Source organism: Hyla sarda, chromosome 3, assembly GCF_029499605.1.
Source record: "Hyla sarda isolate aHylSar1 chromosome 3, aHylSar1.hap1, whole genome shotgun sequence".
Lineage (NCBI taxonomy): Eukaryota > Metazoa > Chordata > Amphibia > Anura > Hylidae > Hyla > Hyla sarda.
In genome coordinates, this window is record NC_079191.1 from 346,402,513 (window position 1) to 346,427,975 (window position 25,463).

A 25,463-nucleotide genomic window follows, 5' to 3' on the forward strand; every position below is an offset into this window, starting at 1 on the left:
CCAGTATGTCTGAAACAATATTAACTGGGATTTGATCATCTTATTGGTAAATTCCCTCCAATATTCTGATGGTGCCTCTAAAAACCCTTATGCTTAGCGTAAACTGTCAAAAATTCACATAATTTTTGTGTAAGCACCCGCTTTGCGCAAAGTTTAGTTACTTTTTGAAATTATCACCATGCTCACCAAATGGGCAGGACTTACAGCAAGGGGGGGGGAGGGGCAAGGATTCATGCGAGGAGGCATGGTCATCCCTGCATGCCAAATTCCCTTTAAATTGCTGTGGAAACCCATGTCAGCTCAGTTTGGGGTAGTTTCACATGCACCTGGATTTATCAAGAGGCAAACACTGGCAGTGGTTTAATTTAAACCATATATACCAATATACCTCCATATGCCTTCACATGGAAGCAAAGAGTTAAAAAAAACTTGAGAATGCCACATGCCAAACATATGTCGGGAGAATATCCCAGTATATTTGGCACCCAATAAAGCATGTATAGTGGAATATGGATGCTGGGGGGAATTCATCAAGAGCCCCATTCATTTGTGTGGTGAAAACTGTGTACCGCAACAAATGTATTACATGGTGCAGGGCAAGTGATAAATCTGGTGCTGATCACATTTCTTATTAAAAGGGGTACTCCGGTGAAAACCTTTTTTCTTTTAAATCAACTGGTGCCAGAAAGTTAAACATATTTGTAAATTACTTCTATTAAAAAATCTTAATCCTTCCAGCACTTATTAGCTGCTGAATGCTACATAGGAAATTCCTTTCTTTTTGGAACACTGATGACATCATGAGCAGTCCTCTCTGCTGACATCTCTGTCCATTTTAGCAACCGTGCATAGCAGATGTATGCTAAGGGCAGCATGGTGGCTTATTGGTTAGCACTGCTGCCTTGCAGTGCTGGGGCCTTGGGTTCGAAGCCCACTAAGGACAACAATAAATAAAAACTTTTTATTATTATAATAACGTCAGCAAAGAGCACTGTGATGTCATCAGAGAGCATTCCAAAAAGAAAAGAATTTCCTCTGTAGTATTCAGCAGCTAATAAGTACAGGAAGGATTAAGATTTTTTAATAGAAGTAATTTACAAATATGTTTAACTTTCCAGAGCCAGTTGATTTAAAAATAAAAAGGTTTTCACCGGAGTACCCCTTTAACGACGCAGGACGTATATTTACATCCTGCACCGGCTCTCGCGATATGAAGCGGGGTTGAGCTGCGACCCCGCATCACATCGCGTCGATCCTGGCGCTCATCAACGGCCGGGGCCCGCGGCTAATACTACACATCGCCGATCGCGGCGATGTGCGGTATTAACCCTTTAGAAGTGGCGTCAAAGCTGACCGCCGCTTCTAAAGCAAAAGTGAAAGTATCCCGGCTAGTCAGTCGGGCTGTTCGGGACCGCCGCTGGGAAATCGCGGCGTCCCGAACAGCTTGCAGGACACCGGGAGGGCCCTTACCTGCCTCCTCGGTGTCCGATCGACGAATGACTGCTCCGTGCCTGAGATCCAGGCAGGAGCAGTCAAGCGCCGATAACACTGATCACAGGCGTGTTAATACACGCCTGTGATCAGGATGAGAGATCAGTGTGTGCAGTGTTATAGGTCCCTATGGGACCTATAACACTGCAAAAAAAAAGTTTAAAAAAAGTGTTAATAAAGGTCATTTAACCCCTTCCATAATAAAAGTTTGAATCACCCCCCTTTTCCCATAAAAAAAAATAAAACAGTGTAAATAAAAATAAAAATAAACATATGTGGTATCACCGCATGTGTAAATGTCCGAACTATAAAAATATATCATTAATTAAACTGCACGGTTAATGGCGTACGCGCAAAAAAATTCCAAAGTCCAAAAAAGCGCATTTTTGGTCACTTTTTATACCACTAAAAAATGAATAAAAAGTGATCAAAAAGTCCGATCAAAACAAAAATCGTACCAATAAAAAAATGAGCCCTCATACCGCCCTGTACGTGGAAAAATAAAAAAGTTATAGGGGTCAGAAGATGACATTTTTAAACGTATACATTTTCCTGCATGTAGTTATGATTTTTTCCAGAAGTCCGACAAAATCAAACCTATATAAGTAGGGTATCATTTTAACCGTATGGACCTACAGAATAATGATAACGTTACAAATGGCGTTTTTTCTTCGATTTTGTCGCACAATGATTTTTTTTTTCCATTTCGTTGTGAATTTTTGGGTAAAATGACTGATGTCACTGCAAAGTAGAATTGGTGACGCAAAAAATAAGCCACAATATGGATTTTTAGGTGGAGAATTGAAAGGGTTATGATTTTTAAAAGGTAAGGAGGAAAAAACGAAAGTGCAAAAACGGAAAAACCCCGAGTCCTTAAGGGGTTAAGTACACCACTTTGTATGGCGCCCCCTCTGCGACTTTTTGTGCGACTTTTAACCAGTGCAACAAAATTTTAAACTATTTTAATAATGCTGTCCAAAGCTAGTTTTGTAAGCCAAGTCAGGGCAGGGGAAGATTTGCACTTCAGCTAGCGCAGCTGTGCCAAAAAATGCAACAAACTGAAAAGTTGCACATCATAAACTCCTGACCACTGCAAGATATCAACTGAAATCAGGACTTGGTATGTTCTATTTGAAAAACTTCCTTTGTGAAAAGTCGCGAAACTTTGGTACAAAAACATACTAAAAAGTTGACCAGTTGCCAATAGCAACCAATCAGCTTGCTTCTTACATTTCTGAAACATGAAAGAAGCGATCTGATTGGTTGATATAGGTAATTGGTCAACATTTACTCTGCAGAAATTTTGAAAAATCTCCCCCATAGAGTGAAATATAGACATAGTGGGAGTTTTATCAAAACCTGTGGAAAAGTTGCCCAGTTGCCCATAGCAACCTATCAAATGGCTGCTTTCATTTTTTTTTTTTTTTTTTTTTTTTTAAGTTGCAGAAAAATTTAATAGAGTTGACTGAGTATACTCACATGCTGAGGGTGACAAAGAGCTTTGTACAAAGATCTGAGGTATGTAAAAAGAAAAGTGCTTTTCCTTAAAGGGGTTCTCCGGTGGAAAACCTCCTTCTCTGTTCCAATCAACTGGTGCCAGAAAACCAAACAAACCTGCAAATGACCTCTACCAAAAAATCTCCCTCCCTCCAGCACCTACCAGCTGCTGAACACCCCAGCGGAAACTCTCCTCCTCCGAAACACAGAGCTGTCCACTGACACCATGAGCACAGCGCCCCCCGCCGACATATGCTTGCTATGGGGATGTTCTCCTACTCTGGACAGCTCCCAAAATGGACAGAGACGCCAGCAGAGAGCACCGCGCCCACGTTGCCAGCAGAGAGCCCTGCTCCCCAAATGGAAAAGAACCTCCACTGTAGCACCCAGCAGCCAACAAGCACAGGAAGGACCAAGATTCTCCAACAGAAGTAATCCACAAATCTGTTCAACCCTCCGGCACCAGCCGATCAAAAAAGGCCTTCACCGGAGTACCCCTCTAATGTGACTACCAAAGAATCGTGTTTTCTTTCATTTTTAACAAGGCCTTTGCAAAATGAAAGAAGCGATCTGATTGGTTGCCATGGGCAACTGGGCAACTTTTCTTCTGCACAGGTTTTGATAAATCTCCCCCATAATACTCAAAATTAATCCTCTCAATATGCTATATTTTATTAGCCAAACTGCTATGGAGAACTGTGAGGTAGTTATTGTCATCAGTGCACAGAGGGGCAGAATGGAAATGACGGTGCCTGAGGTAAAAAATAATCACAATAAGGTTCTACTTACTGTTTCGAAGAGTAGTGTACTGGGCTCAGTGTCCTCAACTGGTTGTTTAGCCTCATGATCTGCTGAGAAAACAATGTCAGATGAAAAGACAGAAATGGTTTTAGTAGACATGTTGGAATTATTCACCAAACAAGGTCAATAGTATTTATCTAAAGTAGTGTTTCCCAACCAGGGTGCCTCCCAGAATGCCCGGACAGCTTTAGCTTTGGGAGTTGTAGTTTTGCATCAACTGGAGGTACCCTGGTTGGGAAACACTACTTTAGAGAATTACTATTGACCAAGTTTTAAAAGCATCTTGTATTTTCAGGCCCTAAGTGAGTTCACATGCAGCAGATGTGCTGCAGAAATTTCTGCAAATGTTTAATTCATCCGAAATACAGAGATACAGTATATTTTCCTTTAATCCACATATTAATGAACGTGTCTTTTTTTGAACCATAGCATGTAACTATTTAACTATATCACCATTCAGAACTGATGGAACTGATTTCAGGTGCATAAACTAGTTTTAACTGTAACACATACATTTCTGCATTCATAGTTTATGCACCACATTAGAGATGAGCGAATCGAATATAAGGAATCCGAATTCGTTATGAATTTCCTGAAAAATTTGATTTGTAACAAATCCGAATATCACTGCGATTCGATAAAACAAATCGCTTCATTAAACTTCATTAAGTGCGGTCCAGGCTCCAGGGCATCTAAAACGGCGGCTCCACGTGTGAGGACATGGGTCAAGGAACTCTGGGAAGGTGGGTAGGCGGGATCACCCTGAATCACATGCAGCATGCTACCTATCAGCAGCCAGCCAGCCCTGTGATGTCACAGCCCTATATAATCGGCAGCCATTGCTGCAGCCAGGCATTTCAGCTTTATATTGCATAGAGAGAGCAGAAAAACAGATTTACAGCAGTGATTCACCACTAGCCCAAATCACAGCAGAAAAGCAGTGACAGGGAAACGAGTGAGAGAGAGAAAGAAAGAGCGAAAATACACTTTTGGGTGTACTACACAGCGACTCTGTACGGCTGCACTGGGGCCAATAGGGGCCAGTTAGCTAATAGGGGCCAGTTAGGGTGAGCAACCTGTATTAGGCACTAAAAGCCGGTGACTATGGATTTTAGTGCCTAATACAGGTTGCGTAGTGGATCGTATTGTCCTCTCATAAGTGTAACCTGTGCGTATATAGGTGGTGTACAATTTTTTTTCCTGTTAAACTAATTTGGGCCAGTTACTGTGAAAGGCCAGCCAGGTAGCCAATACAGTTTTAAAGGGGTATTCCAGGATTTTTTTTTATTTGACTGTGTACAGAGGCTGTAAAGTTAGTGTAGTTCATAATATAGTGTCTGTACCTTTTGTGTGATAGTTTTCTCACAATTCTTATGTGATTTTCACCCCAATATTTATTTTTAACAGCATATAAAATGACTGTTGTCTCAGATTTTGCCCAGTTTGCAATGCGGCCGAGACCTGACTCACTAGTCAGCTGATGACAGGAAGCCTGTCTGCTTCAATGGGTGAAGGGTACGCTTGGTGGGAGAGGGATAAGTCTACAACTAATGCAACAGCTGTAGGCACCCTGATTGAAAACCACAGGTCTTTTGAATGGATGCAGCTCATTTATGTTTCAATGGGTGGGGTGGCTGATGTGTGGGAGGGAGGAAAATGGAATAATGGGATTTGTAGTCAAAGAAGAAAACTCAAAAAGGAAATACCAGTTCCCAAAAAGCTAGCCACTGTGTTATGTTAATCTCACCACATAGCCGTTTAGCCCCAAGACAAGCGCAGATCCTTCCTAAGCATGTCCATTACTGTCTGGCAGGTACGTACTAAAATCCCCTTATGATGGATAACCCCTTTAAGCATAGTGGAGCGTATTGTCCTCCTCTCATAAGTGTAACTGTACATACACTTACGTGGTGTATGATTTTTTTCCTGTTAAACTAATTTGGGCCAGTTACTGTGAAAGGCCAGCCAAACCTACACACTTGTTTTTGTAGCCTAATACAGTTTTAAGTGTAGTGGAGCATATTGTCCTCCTCTCATAAGTGTAAACTGTACGTACACCTACGTGGTGTGCGATTTTGTTCCTGTTAAACTAATTTGGGCCAGTTACTGTGAAAGGCCAGCCAAAGCTACACACAGGTTTTTGTAGCCTAATACAGTTTTAAGCATAGTGGTGCGTATTGTCCTCCTCAAATATGTGTAAACTGTATGTACACCTACGTGGTGTGCGATTTTGTTCCTGTTAAAGTCATAAGGGTCTAGTTGCTCTGAAAGGCAAGCCAAAACTGCACACCTGCTTTTGTAGCCTAATACAGTTGTAAGCTTAGTGGAGCGTATTGTCCTCCTCTCATAAGTGTAACATATACACACTCAGCTGGTGTATAAGTATGTCAGGCAGAGAAGTGCCAGGACGTGCACAGAGGAGTGGCAGAGGCCTAAATTCATAGGGTCATGTGGCAGCAGGAGTTGCAGCGAGAGGCCTGAGCTCCCGTTATCAGCTAGCGGTCGGGTCTTGACCAGCAACCAATCTGCCATCATTGATTGGTTAACTCGGTCATCCACTTCATCCCAAGTGACATCTGACACCCCAAGTCAACAGTCGGTGGGTTCCTCTGACACAACCCTCAGTTGCCATGGCCCGGGGGCAGTCTCTGTCCTCCAATTGCCTCTGTCCTATGCTGTTCTCTCCCCCACAGAAGTATCGAATGCTGTGGTTTCAGTTCCACTATTTAGTGAGGATGATCTACTAGAGGACAGTCAGCAGCTACTGCCCAGCCAAGAATTGGAGGAGACATCCGCCGCTTCCTCCGCTAGGTGGGCAAGTAGTGATGAGGAGAGTGGCGTGGGAGGTGGTGTTGCGAGCGTTCAGACTCCTGAAGCAGACACTGTTGAGGAACCTGAAGAGGACATCAGTTATGTGCAGACACAACTTGATGATGATGAAGCCAATTGTACTTGGGAGCCGGGTGCAGAAGGGGCTTCATCATCACCAGGAGAAGAGGGTTGCAGGTTTCCTGTGAGACAGCAGTTGAGCCACCAAGATGGTAGCATGGTTGGGAGTCAGCATGGTGGCAGCAGTGGGAAGTCTGGAGCCAAATGTGCCCGTGGTAGACCACCTGCTTTGTGGCAGCTTACCTGCCAGGGTGGTAGTGGAACAGGGGTTCCTGAAGTCGGCAGTAGTATCAGTCAGTCAGTGGGGACTGTTGGGGGGAAAATCAGTTTTTCATCAAGCATCCATAGGATGTTACCATGACCACATGCAAGATGTGTCGGCAGAGGTGAAGTGCGGCCAGGGTCCCAATGTTGGCACCACGGCCCTGCGTCAACATATGCAGCGTCACCATAAAGCAGCCTGGGAGAACCGCGGCACCGATGTGGTGGTCCAGCCTACTGCATCACCCAGTGGCACGCTGCTCCCTGTTTCAGCCAGCCAAGGCTCCACCACCTCAGCCGAAGGGAGCTGTCTGTCATACCCATATTCTGTTGTTCCAGATGCTCTTGCTACTCCTACTTTTAGTCAGTCATTTTAGCAGCAATCCATCAGCGAAGCCATGTCCAAGAGAAAGCAGTATGCACCCACCCACACACACAGAAGCTGAATGTGCTCCTGCACAATTTGCTGGTGCTGCAGTCCCTCCCTTTTCAAGTGGACACTCAGTCATGAGCATGGGGGTGCGCTGAGAGGTAGGGGCTGGGACAGGTGGTAGCTGGCCTTGCTGCGGACTTCCAGCTCGATTTTAAGATACAATTACAAGCTTTTTCACTGCAGCAACTTATTTACTACAGCAATTATACACTATTGGAGCGTCTAAAGTGAAACTAAACTAATGCCGGTTTAGCTCAGGGGGCTGTTCGGGACCGCCACGGTGAAACCGTGGCATCCCGCACAGCTGTAGGACATGAGGAGGGTCCCCTTACCTGCCTCCTGGTGTCCAATCGCCGAATGACTGCTCAGTGCCTGAGATCCAGGCATGAGCAGTCAAGCGGCAGAATCATTGATCAATGGTTTCCTATATGAAACCATTCATCAATGTAAAAGATGAGTGTGTGCAGTGTTATAGCCCCCTATGGGAGCTATAACACCGTAAAAAAAAGTGAAAAAAAAGTTAATAAAGATCATTTAACCCCTTCCCTAATTAAAGTTTGAATCACCCCCCTTTTCCCATTTAAAAAAAAAAACCAGTGTAAATAAAAACAAACATGTGGTATCGCCACGTGTGGAAATGTCCGAATTATAAAATATATCATTAATTAAACTGCACGGTCAATGGTGTACGCGCAAAAAAATTCCAAAATAGTGTATTTTTGGTCACTTTTTATATCATGAAAAAATTAATAAAAAGCGATACGTCTGATCAATACAAAAATGGTACTGCTAAAAACTTCAGATCATGGTGCAAAAAATGAGCCCTCATACTGCCCCATACGCGGAAAAATAAAAAAGTTATAGGGGTCAGAAGATGACAATTATAAACGTATACATTTTTCTGCAAGTAGTTATGATTACAATTTTCAGAAGTACGACAAAATCAAACCTATATAAGTAGGGTATAATTTTAATCGTATGGACCTACAGAATAAAGAGAAAGTGGAATTTTTACTGAAAAATGTACTGCGTAGAGACGGAAGCCCCCAAAAGTTACAAAACTGTGTTTTTCTTCAATTTTGTCGCACAATTATTTTTTTTCCCGTTCTGCCGTACATTTTTGGGTAAAATGACTGATGTCATTACAAAGTAGAATTGGTGGCGCAAAAATAAGAATGCATATGGATATTTAGGTGCAAAATTTAAAGAATTGTGATTTTTAAAGGTAAGGAGGAAAAAATGAAAGTGAAAAAACAGAAAAACCCCGGGTCCTTAAGGGGTTAAAGGAGTAGTCCAGTGCTGAAAAACATATCCCCTATCCTAAGGATAGGGGATAAGTTTCTGGTCGCGGGAAGTCTGACCGCTGGGGCCCCCTGCGATCTACTGTACGGGGCCCCGGCAGCCCGCGGGAAGGGGGTGTGTTGACCACCGCACGAAGCGGCAGCTGACACGCCCCCTCAATACAACTCTAAGGCAGAGCCGGAGCACTGCCTTCGTCAATCTCCGACTCTGCCATAGAGTTGTATTGAGGGGGCATGTCGGCCGCGGCTTCGTGCGGTGGTCAACACGCGCTATCTGGCCAGCGAGTCGGGGCTCCGTACAGGAGATCGCAGGGGGCCCATCGGTCGGATCCCCCGCAATCTGAAACTTATTCCCTATTCTTAGGATAGGGGAGAAGTTTTTCAGCACTGGACTACTCCTTTAAAGTTTGCTCATTCCAATTCCCAGGCTCTGTCATTGTGCCGCTGTGCAGCAGTGATTCTAATAGCGATGCCTGTGATCTGCATGTCATACTGAATAACAGTATTATTTCACTAACTCAGCACACACCCTATGCGTGTTACAACAAAGCAAATAGCCGTTTTTAATAGCGATTCAGCGAAAATAAATTTGGATGGAACCAAATTCGAAAAATTTGGCACATCGGCCGAATTGAATTTTTCAAAAGTTTGCTCATCTCTACACATCACAGAATTTGGAGAAAATAACCTATATGAATTTCTAAGAAATGAATGGATCTCTTTTTAAACTTGACTACAGTTAGGCTATGTTCACACGAAGGAGATTCTGCAGCAGCAGTTCCATTGATTTCAATGGGATTCTGCTGCACTGTTCACATATTCAAATTTGCAGAAAGAATAGGCATGCTTACTCTTTCTGCGGAGGCCGCACGAAAATGCATTGCCGTCTATGAGACGGCACACTTATGTGCAGTCCTAGTGCCGGCACGGTCTATCATATTCCGTCAGAATATTCTGCACCGACATTGCGCTGCAGTAGAATCCCATTGATATCAATGGGATTCTGCTACACTATGCACGCGGTGGAATTTTATGTTTATGCCGCTGAAATCCCGATTTTTGCAACTGCAGATTTTTCTTGGAAATGCATTGCCCTCTATGAGATGGCACATTTTTGAGTGGTCATAGGGCCTGTCAGATTATTCAAATGTGCAGAATGTCCACTCATGTTTTCCGGGCAGACATTCCGCATGTATTCCGGCCATGTGAACATACCCTTATTCCTCGGTAACTTGATATCCGCTGCAGAATTAAACATCTACAAAATGCGCCTCCCTACAAGGAAATATCAACTGTTATCATTTCTTGTGTCAAGTTGTTGCCAAAATTCAACAGAAAGCCTCAACTTGGTTAAGAGACTGCTTCCATGTGCCTCTATCCTGCTGCTCCTGGTGTCACAGGGATGAGTTTTTTATACAAAGAGCCTTCAGTATTGTGTGGCACGTGTCCCCATACAGTGACACATTCCCTGTTGTCAGCACCGGTTTTGTCTACATTGTGGAAACTTACCACAGATGACCCCGCTAAATACCATGCCACATGTTTCCACCACACCTTGCTGTATGATGAGAGTTTTATTGAACTTTTTTAGGTCATGAGGCATCAAACCAAGTTTTATTGCTTTGATTTTGACATTTATTGGTACCATAAGTAAAACGGCGTCATACAAATGCCATAACCAAAGACAGGAAATATATATTTAGCAGTAAAATGAATCATCTGAATTCTTCCTTTACATTGTAGTTAGGAAAACAACCTGTACTGGAATCATCCTGGTTTTTTGGATAATAATTCCATATACAATATATGTCACTATATATGAATACTTGATCATGAACATCTCATTTCATAACAAATCCATATTGCCCCCTTTTTTGCATTTATAAGTTGCTAGGCTTTGGAGCACAGCTGTGCGGACTTGTGATCATTCAGCCACAAGAGCATTGGTGATGATAGGGATTGCTTATGGGTAATAAGACTGACTTGCACATCCCAAAGGTTTCATGGGGTTGAGGTCAGGGTTTTATCTAGGCCAGTCAAGTCTATCCACACCCTAAAGTATTATCTCACTTGATCAGGACTACCCCATAATGCAGCAGTATGGGCCATAACTATTAAAATATGAAAAAAGTATTCAGCCTGCTTTAAGAAAATTTACAAAATCGCTCAATGGCATAAAAGTTTAAAAGTCCATTGTATAATGTAGCATTAGGGTACACTTAAAGGGGTACTCCATTGGAAAACGTGCCAGAGAGCCAGAGAGTTAAACAGATTTGTAAATTACTTCTATTAAAAAATCTTAATCTATGGGGATTTGCTGCTACTATGGACAATTCCTAAAATGGACAGAGGTGTCAGCAGAGAGCACTGTGGTCAGGCAGAAAGGAAATTAAAAAAGAAAATAACTTTCTGTGGATCATAACAGCAGCTGATAAGTACTGGAAGGATTAAGATTTTTTTAATAGAAGTAATTTACAAATCCATTTAACTTTCTGTCACCAGTGTAGCACCAAAATGTTTTCCAGTGGAGTACCCCTTTAAGTGTTTGCTGTGGATTTGGTGCTTCAAGTTGGATGCTGCAGATTTGATGTTGTGCAAATTAATGTAATTAAATGAGTGACAACAGCATCAAATCTATAGCAAACACTGTAAGTGTAGTTGTACACTAAATGAAATCTTTCAGCTGAAATTTATATTTTAAAAGGATGACCTTGTTAGATATCTGTTAGGACAGGAAGACACATGGTACCTTTCATATATCTGTCTGTGCTTCCATAATGTAGAAAATATATTTGATTCTCTGTCAAAGTGGTGTCCCCAAGCCCCTGAAGTTCTGAGGACTAGAACTCCTCCTCCCTCCCTCTCCCATCCCTGCCTGATTGATAGCCAGGGCTTGGCTTCCAGGTGACTGTCATTCAAGCAGGAATCAAGTCAATCAAGTGAATTGCAGCTGACAGGCAGATCAGCCTAGACCAGCTAGTACCATTACAATTGTAACAATACATTCAGGCAAAATACAGTGATCCCTCAACTTACAATGGCCTCAACATACAATAGTTTCTGGACCATTGTAACTTGAAACCAGACTCACCATACAATGCTACAGACAGTCCAGATCTGTGAAACATGTTAATGGCTGGAAGAACTGACCAATCAGAATGGGCATTCACTGGTGAAAGACCTGTATTACTGAAGTGCATGCACTGAATTCCTGTCTGGTAGTGCCTCTTTACAGTGCAATGGTGTATTACATGTTCTGTACTACTCTTAACCTATGCCACAGTTTGGACACCAAGTAAGGGCGGCTCCATTTTACGTTAATAGGACATTGCGTGTACTGTACATGACCCTGAAGAAGCTCCTGTTCTCTACATAGACAGTGATTTACAGCTCCCAGCAGCTTTTTCTTACTCTTATATGTAAGGACTTGCTTTATCTATATTAGTTATCTACTTATTTTTGTTTAATCCTCACTTTTTCCTATTTTTGGATGACATTTTGGTGGCTTCAGAACCAATTACCAGGTTTCCATAGAGTTATGGTCTCAACATACAATGGTTTCCACATACAATGGTCGTCCTGGAACCAATTAATATTGTAACTTGAGCAGTCACTGTACTGATAGTTCTTTCAGACTTCTGATGATGAAAAGTGAAGCTTCACTTCAAAACCCACATTTCCACTGCTTTAGTAGAGTGAAAGTGCACTTTATCACTTCATCAGTGTGCACAGGAATCTCTGATATGTGGGAAACTGGTCAATTTTGGAAACCCAGCGCATGATGCTACCAACAAACCTGAAGCACAGGGACACTGATATCTACTAAAGGATGCCACATTTAAGGACAGATGAGTTTTAGTCTCTGCATATATTGAACTTGGCAATGCAATTCTGCATGGTGAATGAGCTGTTGTTGCACTTAAAACTTTCTGTTTCACAGATGAATATACAAGAGTGACAGAACCGGGATTAGATCCAAACAGTATTCTTCTATATCTTCCTTGTACTTAGGACCCACTCCTGTTTTTTTCCCCATAAAGGTGATCAAAACAGCATATGTATACCCAAGAAGAAGGATTATCATATATAAGATTTGTTGTACTTACTGAAGCCTATACTGAAGTACAGAGAAGAGTGCTTGATGGCTAGCAGAGAGCCCTATGGATCTTTATTTATCCTAAACCATCAAATGTGAATGGTAGACATAAAGAGGAATAAAGAACATTTAAATCAACTGTGTTAAGAGTCTATAATGTGGAAAGATGCCATGGCTCGTACCCAGGACCTTTGGGCTGAGATTTCTAGGCTAGAGGCCTCTTTTCTGCTTTCACCCTCCCTCTCGGTCCTGAGGCGCTTGGTCGCAGCCCGCGCACGCCAAGGAGATTTGGCCCTACAAAAAGCTGAACGCCTCCTATTGTTTGCCAAGCAACGTTTCTATGAAAAAGGTAATAAAGCGCATACTATGTTAGCCAGGCGCCTGCGCGATCAGACTGCTGCCTAATCACCATCGGCCTTGAGGGATCCTGCAGGTACTCTTTCCTATCATTCTGAAGCTATTTCCCACCTCTTCCAGGACTATTACTCTAAGCTTTACTCCCTTCGCAACTTCCATCCAATCCGGGGAAGCGTGACGCTGCTTTGAACTCCTTCCTACCTCAATGCCAGTTACCGACCGTGCTGTCTTGAACGCCCCTTTTTCTCCCAAGGAGGTTTTCGGAGGTTCTTTAGTCTCTCCCTGCAGGGCACTCCCCTGGCCCCGATGGTTTTACTTACCTATATTATAAAACTTTTGCTTCTGTCTTTCTGCCTAGACTGGTATCTCTATTTAATTATTTTCTTCACTCTTGGTGACTCTTATACCTAAACCTGGTAAGGATCCCCACGACTGTGCTCGCTGCAGACCCATTGCCCTTCTTAATTCTGACCTGAAGTTGTTTACCAAAGTTCTGGCTGCTCGCCTTGGTAGCTTTCTTCCCTCCCTCATTCACAAGGATCAGGGTTTTATCCCCTGTTGCCAAGGGGGGGGGGGGGGGGGATGACACTAGAGGGGTGATGGTTCTGATAGATCTAATTAATCGATGCTCAGAACAGGCCCTGGTACTTAGCCTCGATGCCGAGAAGGCCTTTGATAGGCTGAGTTGGCCATTTCTTTTTGCAACTCTCCAAAATTTGGAATATCAGGGCCTTTTCTGACTGCCTTGCAGAGCCTCTACTCCTCCTCTACTGCCTCTGTCAAACTTCCTCATGTCACTTCCCCGAGCTTTTCCTTTTTAATGGCACTAGGCAGGGTTGTCCGTTATTGCCCCTGCTCTTTGCCCTTTGTATAGAACCTTTGGCTGCTTTGTTCCGGGGCAATCCGGACGTCTCTGGGGTCCTCTTACATCATAGGGAATACAAAATCTGTCTATTTGCAGATGATGTCCTCCTGACTCTTACCCACCCCCTCCTCTCCCTTCCTGCTCTTTATCGGATCTTGCACTCCTATGGGCTGGTTTCTGGTTATAAGGTGAATCTCTCCAAGACTGAAGCTCTGACTTTGAACTCCCCCCCCCCCGCCCTGTCTTCCCTCTTACAGAATAACTTTTCCTTTAGGTGGTCCCCCACTAAGCTTAAATACCATGGGGTTTTTCTAACCTCTTCCTATGCTTCTCTCTATTCTACTAATTTCCCCCCTCTGTTCCAGGAACTCCGCGGACTGTTGGATAAATGGAGATCCCACAACATTTCGTTTTTTGGGCGCATAGCTGCTGCCAAAATGATGATCCTCCATAAATTACTGTATTTTTTCAAAACTCTCCCCATCCATTCGGCCCTTTGTGCCTTTCAATCCGCCATTTTTTGATTTATCTGGGATGCTAAGAGGCATTGCTCTCTATGTCTGTTATGATGGCTAGCTGTTCTTGTGGAGGTCTAGCGATACCAGATGTAACCAAGTACAATTGGGCAGCTCATTACTTCATTTGGCCGCATGGTCCTAGTATCATGCCTACAGCCGATGGATGGAATTATTGCTCAGTCAAATTTAAACTAGCCTACTTGTTTTCCCTGATGAGGTCATTTCTTTACCATCCTAACTTTCCAACAGGCTTGACCTCTGCTATGGTGCGGGAGTGGGGTCTGAGGGGACTTTTCTGTTGGGCTGATGTTGTAAATTTTTGGTCTCACACTCTTATGCCCTTTGAGCAGCTGATGTCTCGGAATGGTCTTCCCCCCTCTGAGCGGTTTCATTATCTGCAACTTGGTCATTATATGTCCTCTTCCTTGAGCTCTCCAACGGTTTCTTAGCCCACGGGCTTTCAGCAACTGTGCCGTCGGGGACGACAGGAAAAGGGTTAGAGTAAAGCTATTTACTCTATTCTCAACTCTTCCATAGGAGGGGCTGACCCTAATCATTGCTATATGAGCAGCTGGGAGGAGAATTTGAATACCAATATCACTATTCCACAATGGAGGATGATTTGTGACATGCCTCTAGGGCCTCGATTTTTACGACTTATAAGGAGACCCAATTTAAGTTACTCATGAACTCCTCAGCAGATTGAACCCCTCTTTCGCTCCGCAGTGCTGGCGCTGTGGGTGGGAATTGGGTCCACATATCAAATTTTTTGGTCTTGTCCGATTATACAGGGATTTTGGGGGGTAGTGGTTCATTTACTTGGTTTGGTTCTCAAGGTCGCGGTCCCTCTTGACCCCTTCGTGTTTCACCTGCATCTGTCACATAAAGCCTTGTCCAAGAAGCCATTTAAATTGTTTATGCATATTGTGTTAGCTGCTAAAACATTGATTGCTAAATATTGGAAGAACACACTTCTCCCGTCTGAGAGTGACCTCATAGCCCGGATTAGTGAGATCCGATCCATGGAGTCTCTGACCGCCTCCCTAAATAACACTGTACCATTGTTCCTATCTGTGTGGGATCCCTGGGACCGCTTTACTGACCATCAGCCTCCCTGAGTAGCTTTTTCCCTTCATTTAGTTTTGTAGTCTCTTTGACTTTTTGTCTTTGTTTGTATTTGTTTTTTGTTGTCTTAGTCTTGTGTCTGTCCTTTGTTCTCTATGTGTGCATATACCTATTTCATTGGTGCTTTATTGGTAATTATGATCAGTTCGCTACCTACTGATGGACTACTACATATGCCAAGTGCTATTTGGATTGATACCTGCATTCTTGTCTATTTTGCAGTTATTTCTGTTATTGTATCTCATGTTATTCCTTTGTTTGGTGAAAATTCTTAATAAAAATGACAATTTAAAAAAATAAAAAAGAGTCTATAATGTGTTCAGTGTGGGTAAACTATCTTAATTACCAGACCTAAAGGTTATCCAGCAAAAATAGTGTAGTACCATCTTAGCAATAAAAATCCACAATATTTTATACATAGTTCTGTGTCAAAAAGACAAAGGTATTATATGAGTGATACTTCTATTGGTTAGCCAATAAACATTGATTTAATAATTTGGCACAGGGAAAAAAAAAGTTTTTTTAAATAATCTGTTACTATAAAATGGCTATTTAGAGCAGTGGTTCTCAACCTTTTTTGCCTTAGTACCCCTTGACAGCCTATTCCCAAAAAATTGTACCCCCATATTAGAGACATTTTGTAATGATTATAGTATAATTCATATGCTTTACTTTCCTTTATAACAGGCCCCCTGTTCCTCTCCTTATCTCCCCAGTCCCCCGATTTACAGGTGACGTCTTCTCTAACCGGGGTTGTTTACTTTTCTTTTCTTTATTATCTGGCCTAGACCGCCATTAAGATTTCTCCCATACAAGACTTCTCCACAGCCAAACAAACATTTTAGGCTCCTTTCTGCAGTACAATACCCACCTATTTACAAACTCCCCATGTTTATTGACACAGTAATAGTACCCGCTTTGCATCCCCATAAAGTTGTTAGGCCCCCTCTGTGCCCACAAATATAGTTGTAGCCCACTATACTGTCCCGCTTTGGTGCTCCACTGCTCCTCTGGTCTGGGGACCTCTTGCTATGGCTCAGAGCAGTAGGTCCCCGGTCTGCAGGGGCAGTGGATAAACAAAGCTGATGGTAGTTACTGCCCACAGCAGCCCAGTACCCACGCTTCCCCTTTGCTGTCCTCCTGCTCCGCTTCTCTGTGCAGTGACATCAGCCTACCATTTCTTTCAAAGTGGTCCAGACCAGTAACCAGTGGCTGTGGCTGCCATTACTGATTTTTTTTCAAGTACCCCCTGGAGAACTGCTAAGTACCCCTGGGGGTACTTGTACCCCAGGTTGGGAACCACTGATTTAGAGTACATGTACTGCTTGGTTTTTCTATATTAAACTAATCGAGTAATAACATTTTTTGCCTTTTACTGCCGTTGTTTAGTCTCTGAGAGTCCCCTTCATGGTGCACAGCTGTTTTTAAATAGGCACTGTCAGATATAAAAACTTTTTATATGTTGCACATCTCTGCAAAACAATAGTTTTTCTAATATACTTCTTTATAAAAAAAAAAAAATTCACATTTTATTAAAGAAAACTGCCTTTGTAAACCCCACCACTAGGGGTCCCCATACCTCTTGGGACACAGATGAGTCTAACAGGAGCATGAGTGTGTCCAAGGGTCATGGACATGAGATGGCTGATTGACAAAGCTGCAGGAGCAACACAGCCTGTAGCAACACTGCTGTAACACAGAGTTTTACAAAACATGTGCCTCCAGCTGTTGCGAATCTACAACTCCAAGCATGCCTGGACAGTCAAAGGATGTCTGGGCATGCTCGGAGTTGTAGTTTTGCAAAAGCTGTAGGCAAAGTGAGGCAGGGGGGAGGAGTCATCACAGCGCAGGCATGAGATGGACACGCCCCCTCCCTTTGACAAGAGGGGAAAGACACTGAGCAGCTGTAATATACATTTTTTTGTGAAATATGGGTGACAGAAACATACACATTACATGTACATGATCAGGATAATGTACTTCGTAACTTATAACAGTTTTTTTTTTTATTTTTTTGTGGGATCTGACACTTTAAGGGCTGGGACCAGAGCTGATCTGTTTGCCAGTAGTACTCACATCTGGACTTACTTTCCTTTACTTGTCTGACCAATTAAATGCATGGCTGAATAGCTTAGACAGAGAGCACACAGAATGCTGGAAAATAATCACAGCTGTTGGAGGATGATTTCAGTGGCGTTGCTAGGGTTGGTGTCACCCGGTGCGGTAGAAAATGGTGTCACCCCCATACCTACCCCCTCCCCCAGTAAGTTTTTAGCCTGTTGTGACAGACATCACTGTTGTAGCGCATTGTGAGAAATTCCAGTATAATAATCAGATATACCAGTTGCCACAGAATAGGAAAGTGTTAAAAAAGTTTTCACCATTTAAATATACAGCTCCCAGAATTACTTAAAGGGGTACTCCACTGGAAAACGTTTTCTTTTATATCAACTGGTGCCAGAAAGTTAAACAGGTTTTTTAATTACTTCTATTTAAAATCTTAATCCTTACAGTACTTATAAGCTGGTGTATGCTCCACAGGAAGTTGTGTAGTTCTTTCCAGTCTGACCACAGTGCTATTTGCTGACACCTCTCTCCATGTCAGGAACTGTCCAGAGCAGGATAGGTTTGCTATGGGGATTTGCTCCTACTATGGACAGTTCTTGACATGGACAGAGGTGTCAGCACAGAGCACTGTGGTCAGACAGAAAATAAATTAAAAAAGAAAATAACTTCCTGTGAATCGCTTATACAGCAGCTAATAAGTACTGGAAGGATTAAGATTTTTAAATAGAAGTAATTTACAAATCTGTTTAACTTTGTAGCACCAGTTGATTAAAAAAATGTTTTCCAGTAGAGTACCCCTTTGAGCAGTGGTGAGGTTATGCTGGGAGTTGTAGTTTCACTCACCATAACTGTAGAACTGACAAGCGACTACAGCTCTGATAGGACATAGAGAGGAGAATGTACAATGATATCAGTGACTACAGGTGACGTCTTCTCTATAGTCTTCCCTTATCTAATTCAGATGGAACATACCGCCAGGACTTGTTCCAGCTAAAACTTCTCTCTGCAGATTGTGACGCCCAGACGTCTCCTCACTATGTCAGCGCATTCTCATCCTCTATATGAAAACAAGTATTATTATAAACCTGCCAGACACTGTATCCTCTAACTATAATACTACTATACACTATACTCTTTGATTATAAACCTTCCATACACCATACCCACTGAATATAATACTACCACACACTGTACATTTTGAATATAATACCAACACATACTGTACACTCTGAATATAAATCTGCCACATACTGTACCCCTGAATATAATACCGCCACACACTATACCCTCTGAATATAATACTACCACCCACTGCACCCTCTGAATATAATACTACCACAAACTGCGCCCTCTGAATATAATGTTGCCATACAGTGCACCCTCTGAATATAATACCACAACCGCAGTAACACCCCTCAACATCCGTTAGCTGATGCTATTACCACGGGAGGGGGGTATTGGTGGTGTTACTAGTGGATGATGGGGTGCTACTACGGGGGGGGGGGGGTGTTGCTGGAGGATGATGAGGGTGATCATCCTCCTGGCAGGAGCACCGCCATCATCCACCATCAGGATCTGCTGATGGAGGTGCTACTGCTGGGGGGGGGGGGTTGCTGGTGGATGATGAGGGTGCTACTGCCGGGGGGGGGAGCATTAGGTAGGCAGCAGTTCCCCCAATTTAGGTAGGCAGCAGTTCCCCCAATTTAGGTAGGCAGCAGTTCCCCCACATTAGGTAGGTAGCAGTTTCCCCACATTAGGTAGCATATTTTCCCCACATTAGGCAGCATAGATTCCCCACATTTGGTACCAGTTCCCCCACATTAGGTAGCAATTTCCCCACATTAGGTAGCACATATTTCCCACATTAGGTAGCAATTTCCCCACATTAGGTAGCACAGATTCCCCACATTAGGTAGCAGTTTCCCCACATTAGGTAGCATAGATTCCCCACATTCGGTACCACAGATTCCCCAAATTAGGTAGCATAGACTCCCCACATTTGGTAGCACAGATTCCCCACATTAGGTATCAGTTTCCCCACATTAGGTAGCGTAGCATAGACTCCCCACATTAGGTAGCATAGACTCCGCACATTTGGTAGTAGTTTCCCCACATTAGGCCGCAGGTTTCCTTGCAGGTTCCCCACAATGGGTCAAAGTCTCCCCACCCCCCCCACCACCACCACAAAAAAAACTAAAACACATTCAACACAGAGAGACACACACACACAAACACACACACAGTCTGAGAGACACACACTCACAGACAGACACACACACAGAGTCACACACACACACAGAGTCACACACACACACAGAGTAGCACAAACACACACACACACACACAGAGTCACAGTCACACACACACACAGAGTCACACAAACACACACAGAGTCACACACACACAGTCACACACAGAGTCACACACACACACACAGTCACACACACACACACACAGAGTCACACACACACAGAGTCACACACACACAGAGTCATATACACACACACACACAGAGTCACACACACAAACACACACACAGAGTCACACACAGACAGAGACACACAGACAGAGATAGAGACAGACAGACAGACACACATACTCACTCATCCAGCGCAGCGATCCTTCTCTCCGGGCGCCCTGCGAGTGACGTCACTGACGTCCTCCTGCGCGGCCATGCACGGCCATGGGGGGGGTGATGACGGACGGGCGCACAGCGCAGGTGAAGGCTGGGAGTGGGGGGGGGTTTGTGCTGACGGACGGGTGGTCAGTCGGGCACAGATGGGGGGTGTCAGTGCAGCTGGGGAGGGGGGGTGGGTGCTGCGGAGCATCTTGGTGTCACCCCATTAGGTCCCCCCGCACCTGAGTCGCAACGCCACTGGATGATTTACAGTACACCACTATAAATGGCATGCAGAGGGAGAAAGAGTTATTAATTTGCAACTGATTGTTTCCTTTCTGCTTACATAGTACTTTGCAAACAGCAGAGAGGATGACAGCAAAGAAGAGGTTACATCACAAAAGCTGCCTTATTGTAAGCATTGAACTACTGCTTATAATGATGAAGACTAAAGGGAGGGGGAGAGGGGGTAGCATTAAACATAGTAACATAGTAAAATAATTTTACTATGTTAGTATTTACACAAGGTACAGCTGCACAGAACTTTCAGAACACTAAAAGATTCCATGTAGTAGCCCCCTATGGGGACCAAAAAAGGAGTAAATAAAAAAAAAATGTTTTAATAAAGCTGAATAAGGTAAAATGACAAATAATCAGGTGGCACTCACCGGTGTATAATCTATGGGGAACATTTATCATTGTTTGCTTTGGTAAACAAGTTCTGAAGGCATTTTTTTTTTTTTGCTTTAGTTTTGCTTATGTGCTACATATTTATCATACTATTACAGGGGGTTGATAAATTTGGAGCACATTTGCTCACATAAAGGAGCTTTGTTCTCCAGGTCAGACCTGGAGCAGAGTTGCAACTTTTTGTAAGGAGTTTGGGGTTTGCGACTTTTTTGTCCTACGTGCGACTTTTGCACATCATAAATTCGTGACCACTGCAAAGTGAAAACTGAAATTTGATAAGGTAAGGCTGTTTGTAACTTTTTGCTTACCAACAAAAGTCGCACAAAAAAGTGCTTAGGCGCACGTTCGACTTTTTGTTCACCTGGAGTAAGCAAAAAAAAAGGCTCTGAATACCTTGATAAATGTCCTCCAATATTCTTATTTATTTTCCACACGTCAGGTCATGGATTCAACAATTAGCCAATGGATCATTTCGCACTACTATGCTTGGTAGTAAGCCTTAGCATAGTAGCATAAAATAATCTGCATCCATGACATTTATTGCATCTATGACCTGACTGCATGGGAAAAAATAAGCATATTGGGAGGAATTTTTCATTGGCTTTACACCACTTCAATGTTCTAAATGTCCCTGCAAATTTTGCGCAATTGCATTTTTTTTGTGCAATCTTTTTGCGCAAATTTTGGTAGAACATCTTTCAAAGTTGTCTACTATTTGGTGTACCGTACTCCACTAAAGGGAGGGGGAGAGGGGGAGAGGGGATAACATTAAGCATAGTAACATAGTAAAAGAACAAGTATTTACACAAGATACAGCTGCACAGAACTTTCCAAACACTAAGATTCCATGTAACAGCCCCTATGGGGACCAAAAAGAATAAATCAAATATAAAGTGACCTTACAGCATGGGAAAAAATAAGCATTGGCTTAACACCACTTCAATATTCTAAATGTCCCTTCAAATTTTGCGTAATTACATTTTTTGCACAATTTTTTAGCACAATTCTCGGTAGAACACTTTCAAAGTTGTCTACTATTTGGTGAACCATACCTAACTTTTTGCACTTGAGCTGTATTTATTATTTGCGCAAAATTAAATTTAGAAGTGTTTTTTTTTTTGCGCAAAGCCTACTTTTTTTGCACAAACCTAATAGGACACACACAAAAGTGTCTGTGCTCGAGCACAAAGCTTACACCAATCTCTGCAGCCCACTGGTTTCTATAATTTTGCAAAATTTATCAAGCCCTGCGCACCTTTTTGGTAAATTTTGAGCAACTGTGCAAACAATACACCAAGCAAACAGGGGCAAAATCTATTCTACCTTACACCAACATCGACAAATGTCCCCCAGCTAGTCTACATTGGCGAGTGCCACCTGATTTTTTCTCATTGTGGAGTATACACACTGGCTTTGTTCCTATTTGGGTTATGCACAACCAGAAGTAGAGAAGTTATGAGAGTTGCAAAGTATTTTGTTTTAGGTGCACAAAAGAGGCAGTGCGGGCTTGTTGATCTTTTATTTGTGTTGAAATGTAAATAAGCCCCTTCCATAATAAAAGTTTAAATAACCCCCCCTTTTTCCATAAAAAAAAAACATATTTGGTATTACCACGTGCATAAGTGTCCAAAATATTAAAATATAAACATTAATTAAAACTACAAGGTGAAAAACGTAAATGAAAAAAAAAGTCCACAATTGCTGATTTTTGATTACGTCATATACCAGAAGAAACTATTAATAAGAGATAAAAAAAAAAAACATCGAAACCGATAAAAACTACAGATCATGTGACAAAAAATTTACCCTCAAACAGCCTCGTATACAAAAAATATAAGTTTTATAAGGATAAAAGGACAATTTTAAGCATATTTAGTTATCATTTTTAAACAGTAGTAAAATAAAATAAAAGCTATATAAATTGGGTATCTTTGTAATCGTATTGAACTACAGAATAAAGGTAACATGTCATTGTAACCGTAGCATGCACTGGGTAGGATTGGGACCTGACAAAATTTACAAATGGGGCATTCTCTACACCAAGAGGTAAAAAAGTTCCTACATCTGCATAGACAGGGGGTTCATTACTGTATGAGCAGTAAGAATATGGGACTCTCGGCCTAAGGGTGCGTTCACACGGAGTAAATCAAGAGTAATTCCCGCTGAAAAATTTACAGGAGTAAAAAATAATTTTATTTTTGCGTGAAATTTGCGTGGAATTTGCACGGAAATTGTACGTGGAAATGGGGCAGAAAGAAGTGAAGGGTTTTTCAGCCATTTCTGCGTGATTTCCATGCAAAATCCACACGAATTCCACGCAAGTTCCACGCAAATTCCGTGCAAAAACGATGTTGGGCGGAATTTTTTTTACCATTGACTTCTATTGATTTCTGCTAGCGGATTCCGCTTGAAGAATCAACATGCTCATTCTTCAAGCGGAATGGAATTCAGCGTCGGAATTCCGCTAGCAGAATCTCCGCAGTGTGAACAGGACAGCGGAAAAAAGGGAGATGTGAATTAATTTGGAGCGGAGAATTCAAGAGGAATTACTCGAGTAAATTCCTCTTGAATTACTCCATGTGAACGCACCCAGAGAAGTGGTCTTGGTGAAGTCAAGAAAAGAGATCGAAAGTGGCCTAAATGCATTGCTGGAGAGTAATAACATTACAGGTTATATTCACTAGATTCTGGACAATGGTTGCTTACAGGGCCTTTGGGGTGTGCGAGCTGTGCGGCCGCACAGGGCTCCATAGCAACAGGGGCGGCCGGCTGGCTTGTCAGTGAGTGACTGCGACTGTCACTCACTGACCGCTGGCGCTGGGTGCCCGCAAGGACTATGACCGGGCCTCAGTCCTTAAGAATCATTGCAGGACCGGACAGGCCAAGGGCTGATTGGAGTAGAGACGTCACGTGCCCCGCACAGGCACGCACGTCTACTCCAATCACCTGACCTGTCCCTGTCTACCGTACGTCCCAGCGCGATCTCCAGCATCCTCCCTGTGCAGCACCAGGAGCTTCAGCAGCCTCACGCTGCTGCACTGATCCCCGGTTGGGGGGGGGTAATGAGAGGTGCAGGGGGGGTTATGGGGGTGATGAAAGATGCTGGGGGGGGTAAACAGAGGTGCAGGGGGGTGATGAGAGGTGCAGGGGGGTGTTATGGGGGTGATGAGAGGTGCAGGGGGGGTTATGGGGGTGATGAGAGGTGCTGAGGGGTTTTAGGGGTGATGAGAGGTGCAGGGGGGGTGATGAGAAGTGCAGGGGGGGTTATGGGTGTGATGAGAGGTGCAGGGGGGGTTATAGGGGTGATGAGAGGTGCTGGGGGGGTTATGGGGGTGATGAGAGGTGCTGGTGGGGTAATGAGAGGTGCAGGGGGGTGATGAGAGGTGCAGGGGGGGGATGAGAGGTGCAGGGGGGTTATGGGGGTAATGAGAGGTGCAGGGGGTGATGAGAGGTGCAGGGGGGCTTATGGGGGTGATGAGAGGTGCTGGGGGGGGTGATGAGAGGTGCTGGGGGGGTAATGAGAGGTGCAGGGGGGTGATGAGAGGTGCAGGGGGGGTGATGAGTGCAGGGGGGTGATGAGAGGTGCAGGGGGGTGATGAGAGGTGCAGGGGGGTGATGAGAGGTGCAGGGGGGTGATGAGAGGTGCAGGGGGTTATGGGGGTGATAAGAGATGCAGAGGGGTTATGGGGGTGATGAGAGGCGCAGGGGGGTTATGGGGGTGATGAGAGGTGCAGGGGGGTGATGAGAGGTGCAGGGGGGTTATGGGGGTGATGAGAGGGGCCGGGGGTGATGAGAGGTGCAGGGGGGTTATGGGGGTGATGAGAGGTGCAGGGGGGTTATGGGGGTGATGAGAGGCGCAGGGGGGTTATGGTGGTGATGAGAGGGGCATGGGGGTTATGGGGGTGATGAGAGGGGCAGGGGGGTTATGGGGGTGATGAGAGGGGCAGGGTGGTGATGAGAGGTGCAGGGGGGTTATGGAGTGGATGAGAGGTGCAGGGGGGATAAGGGGGTGATTAGGAGTGAACAGTACGACCCCCCCCCCCCCCCCACCGATCTCCTGCACAGGCCTCGGTAGTTTGCTGGAAGCTGACATCTGCACCCCGCAGGAAGCCGCAGCCGGCACACTCCCTCCATGTATCTCTATGGGGTACATGGAGGGCTGTGTCGGCCGCCGCTCCGTGCGGGGTACGGCATGCCCCCTTCCAGCCGACTGCTGGGACAACGTGCAGGAGATAGCGGGGGGCCCAATGCTTGGATCCCCGCGATCTATCACTTATCCTTAAAATAATATTGGGGGCAGGCCACGGGGGGGGGGGGGGGGGGCGCCACAAGGTTAGCTTGCACAGGGCGCCTGAACACCTAAGGCCGGCCCTGGTTGCTTATGCAGGGATTTATTCTGATTGTCAGATTTGGAGTTGGAAAGGAATATTTCTTGAGGAAATTAGGAAAATTGGC

General features: G+C 43.9%; 1 protein-coding gene across 5 annotated transcripts in view; it reads right to left on the reverse strand.

The window, feature by feature from the left end:
* EDARADD (EDAR associated via death domain) overlaps positions 1 to 25,463 on the reverse strand; it is a 102,069-nt gene that overhangs the window by 20,152 nt on the left and 56,454 nt on the right. For 3 of the 5 annotated variants that reach the window (XM_056567498.1, XM_056567494.1, XM_056567497.1), the window contains one exon: positions 3,778 to 3,839. In XM_056567498.1, the coding sequence (XP_056423473.1) occupies positions 3,778 to 3,839 (62 nt within the window). The remainder of the gene's footprint in view (positions 1 to 3,777; positions 3,840 to 25,463) is intronic. The other 2 variants (XM_056567499.1, XM_056567496.1) reach the window with 1 other exon arrangement.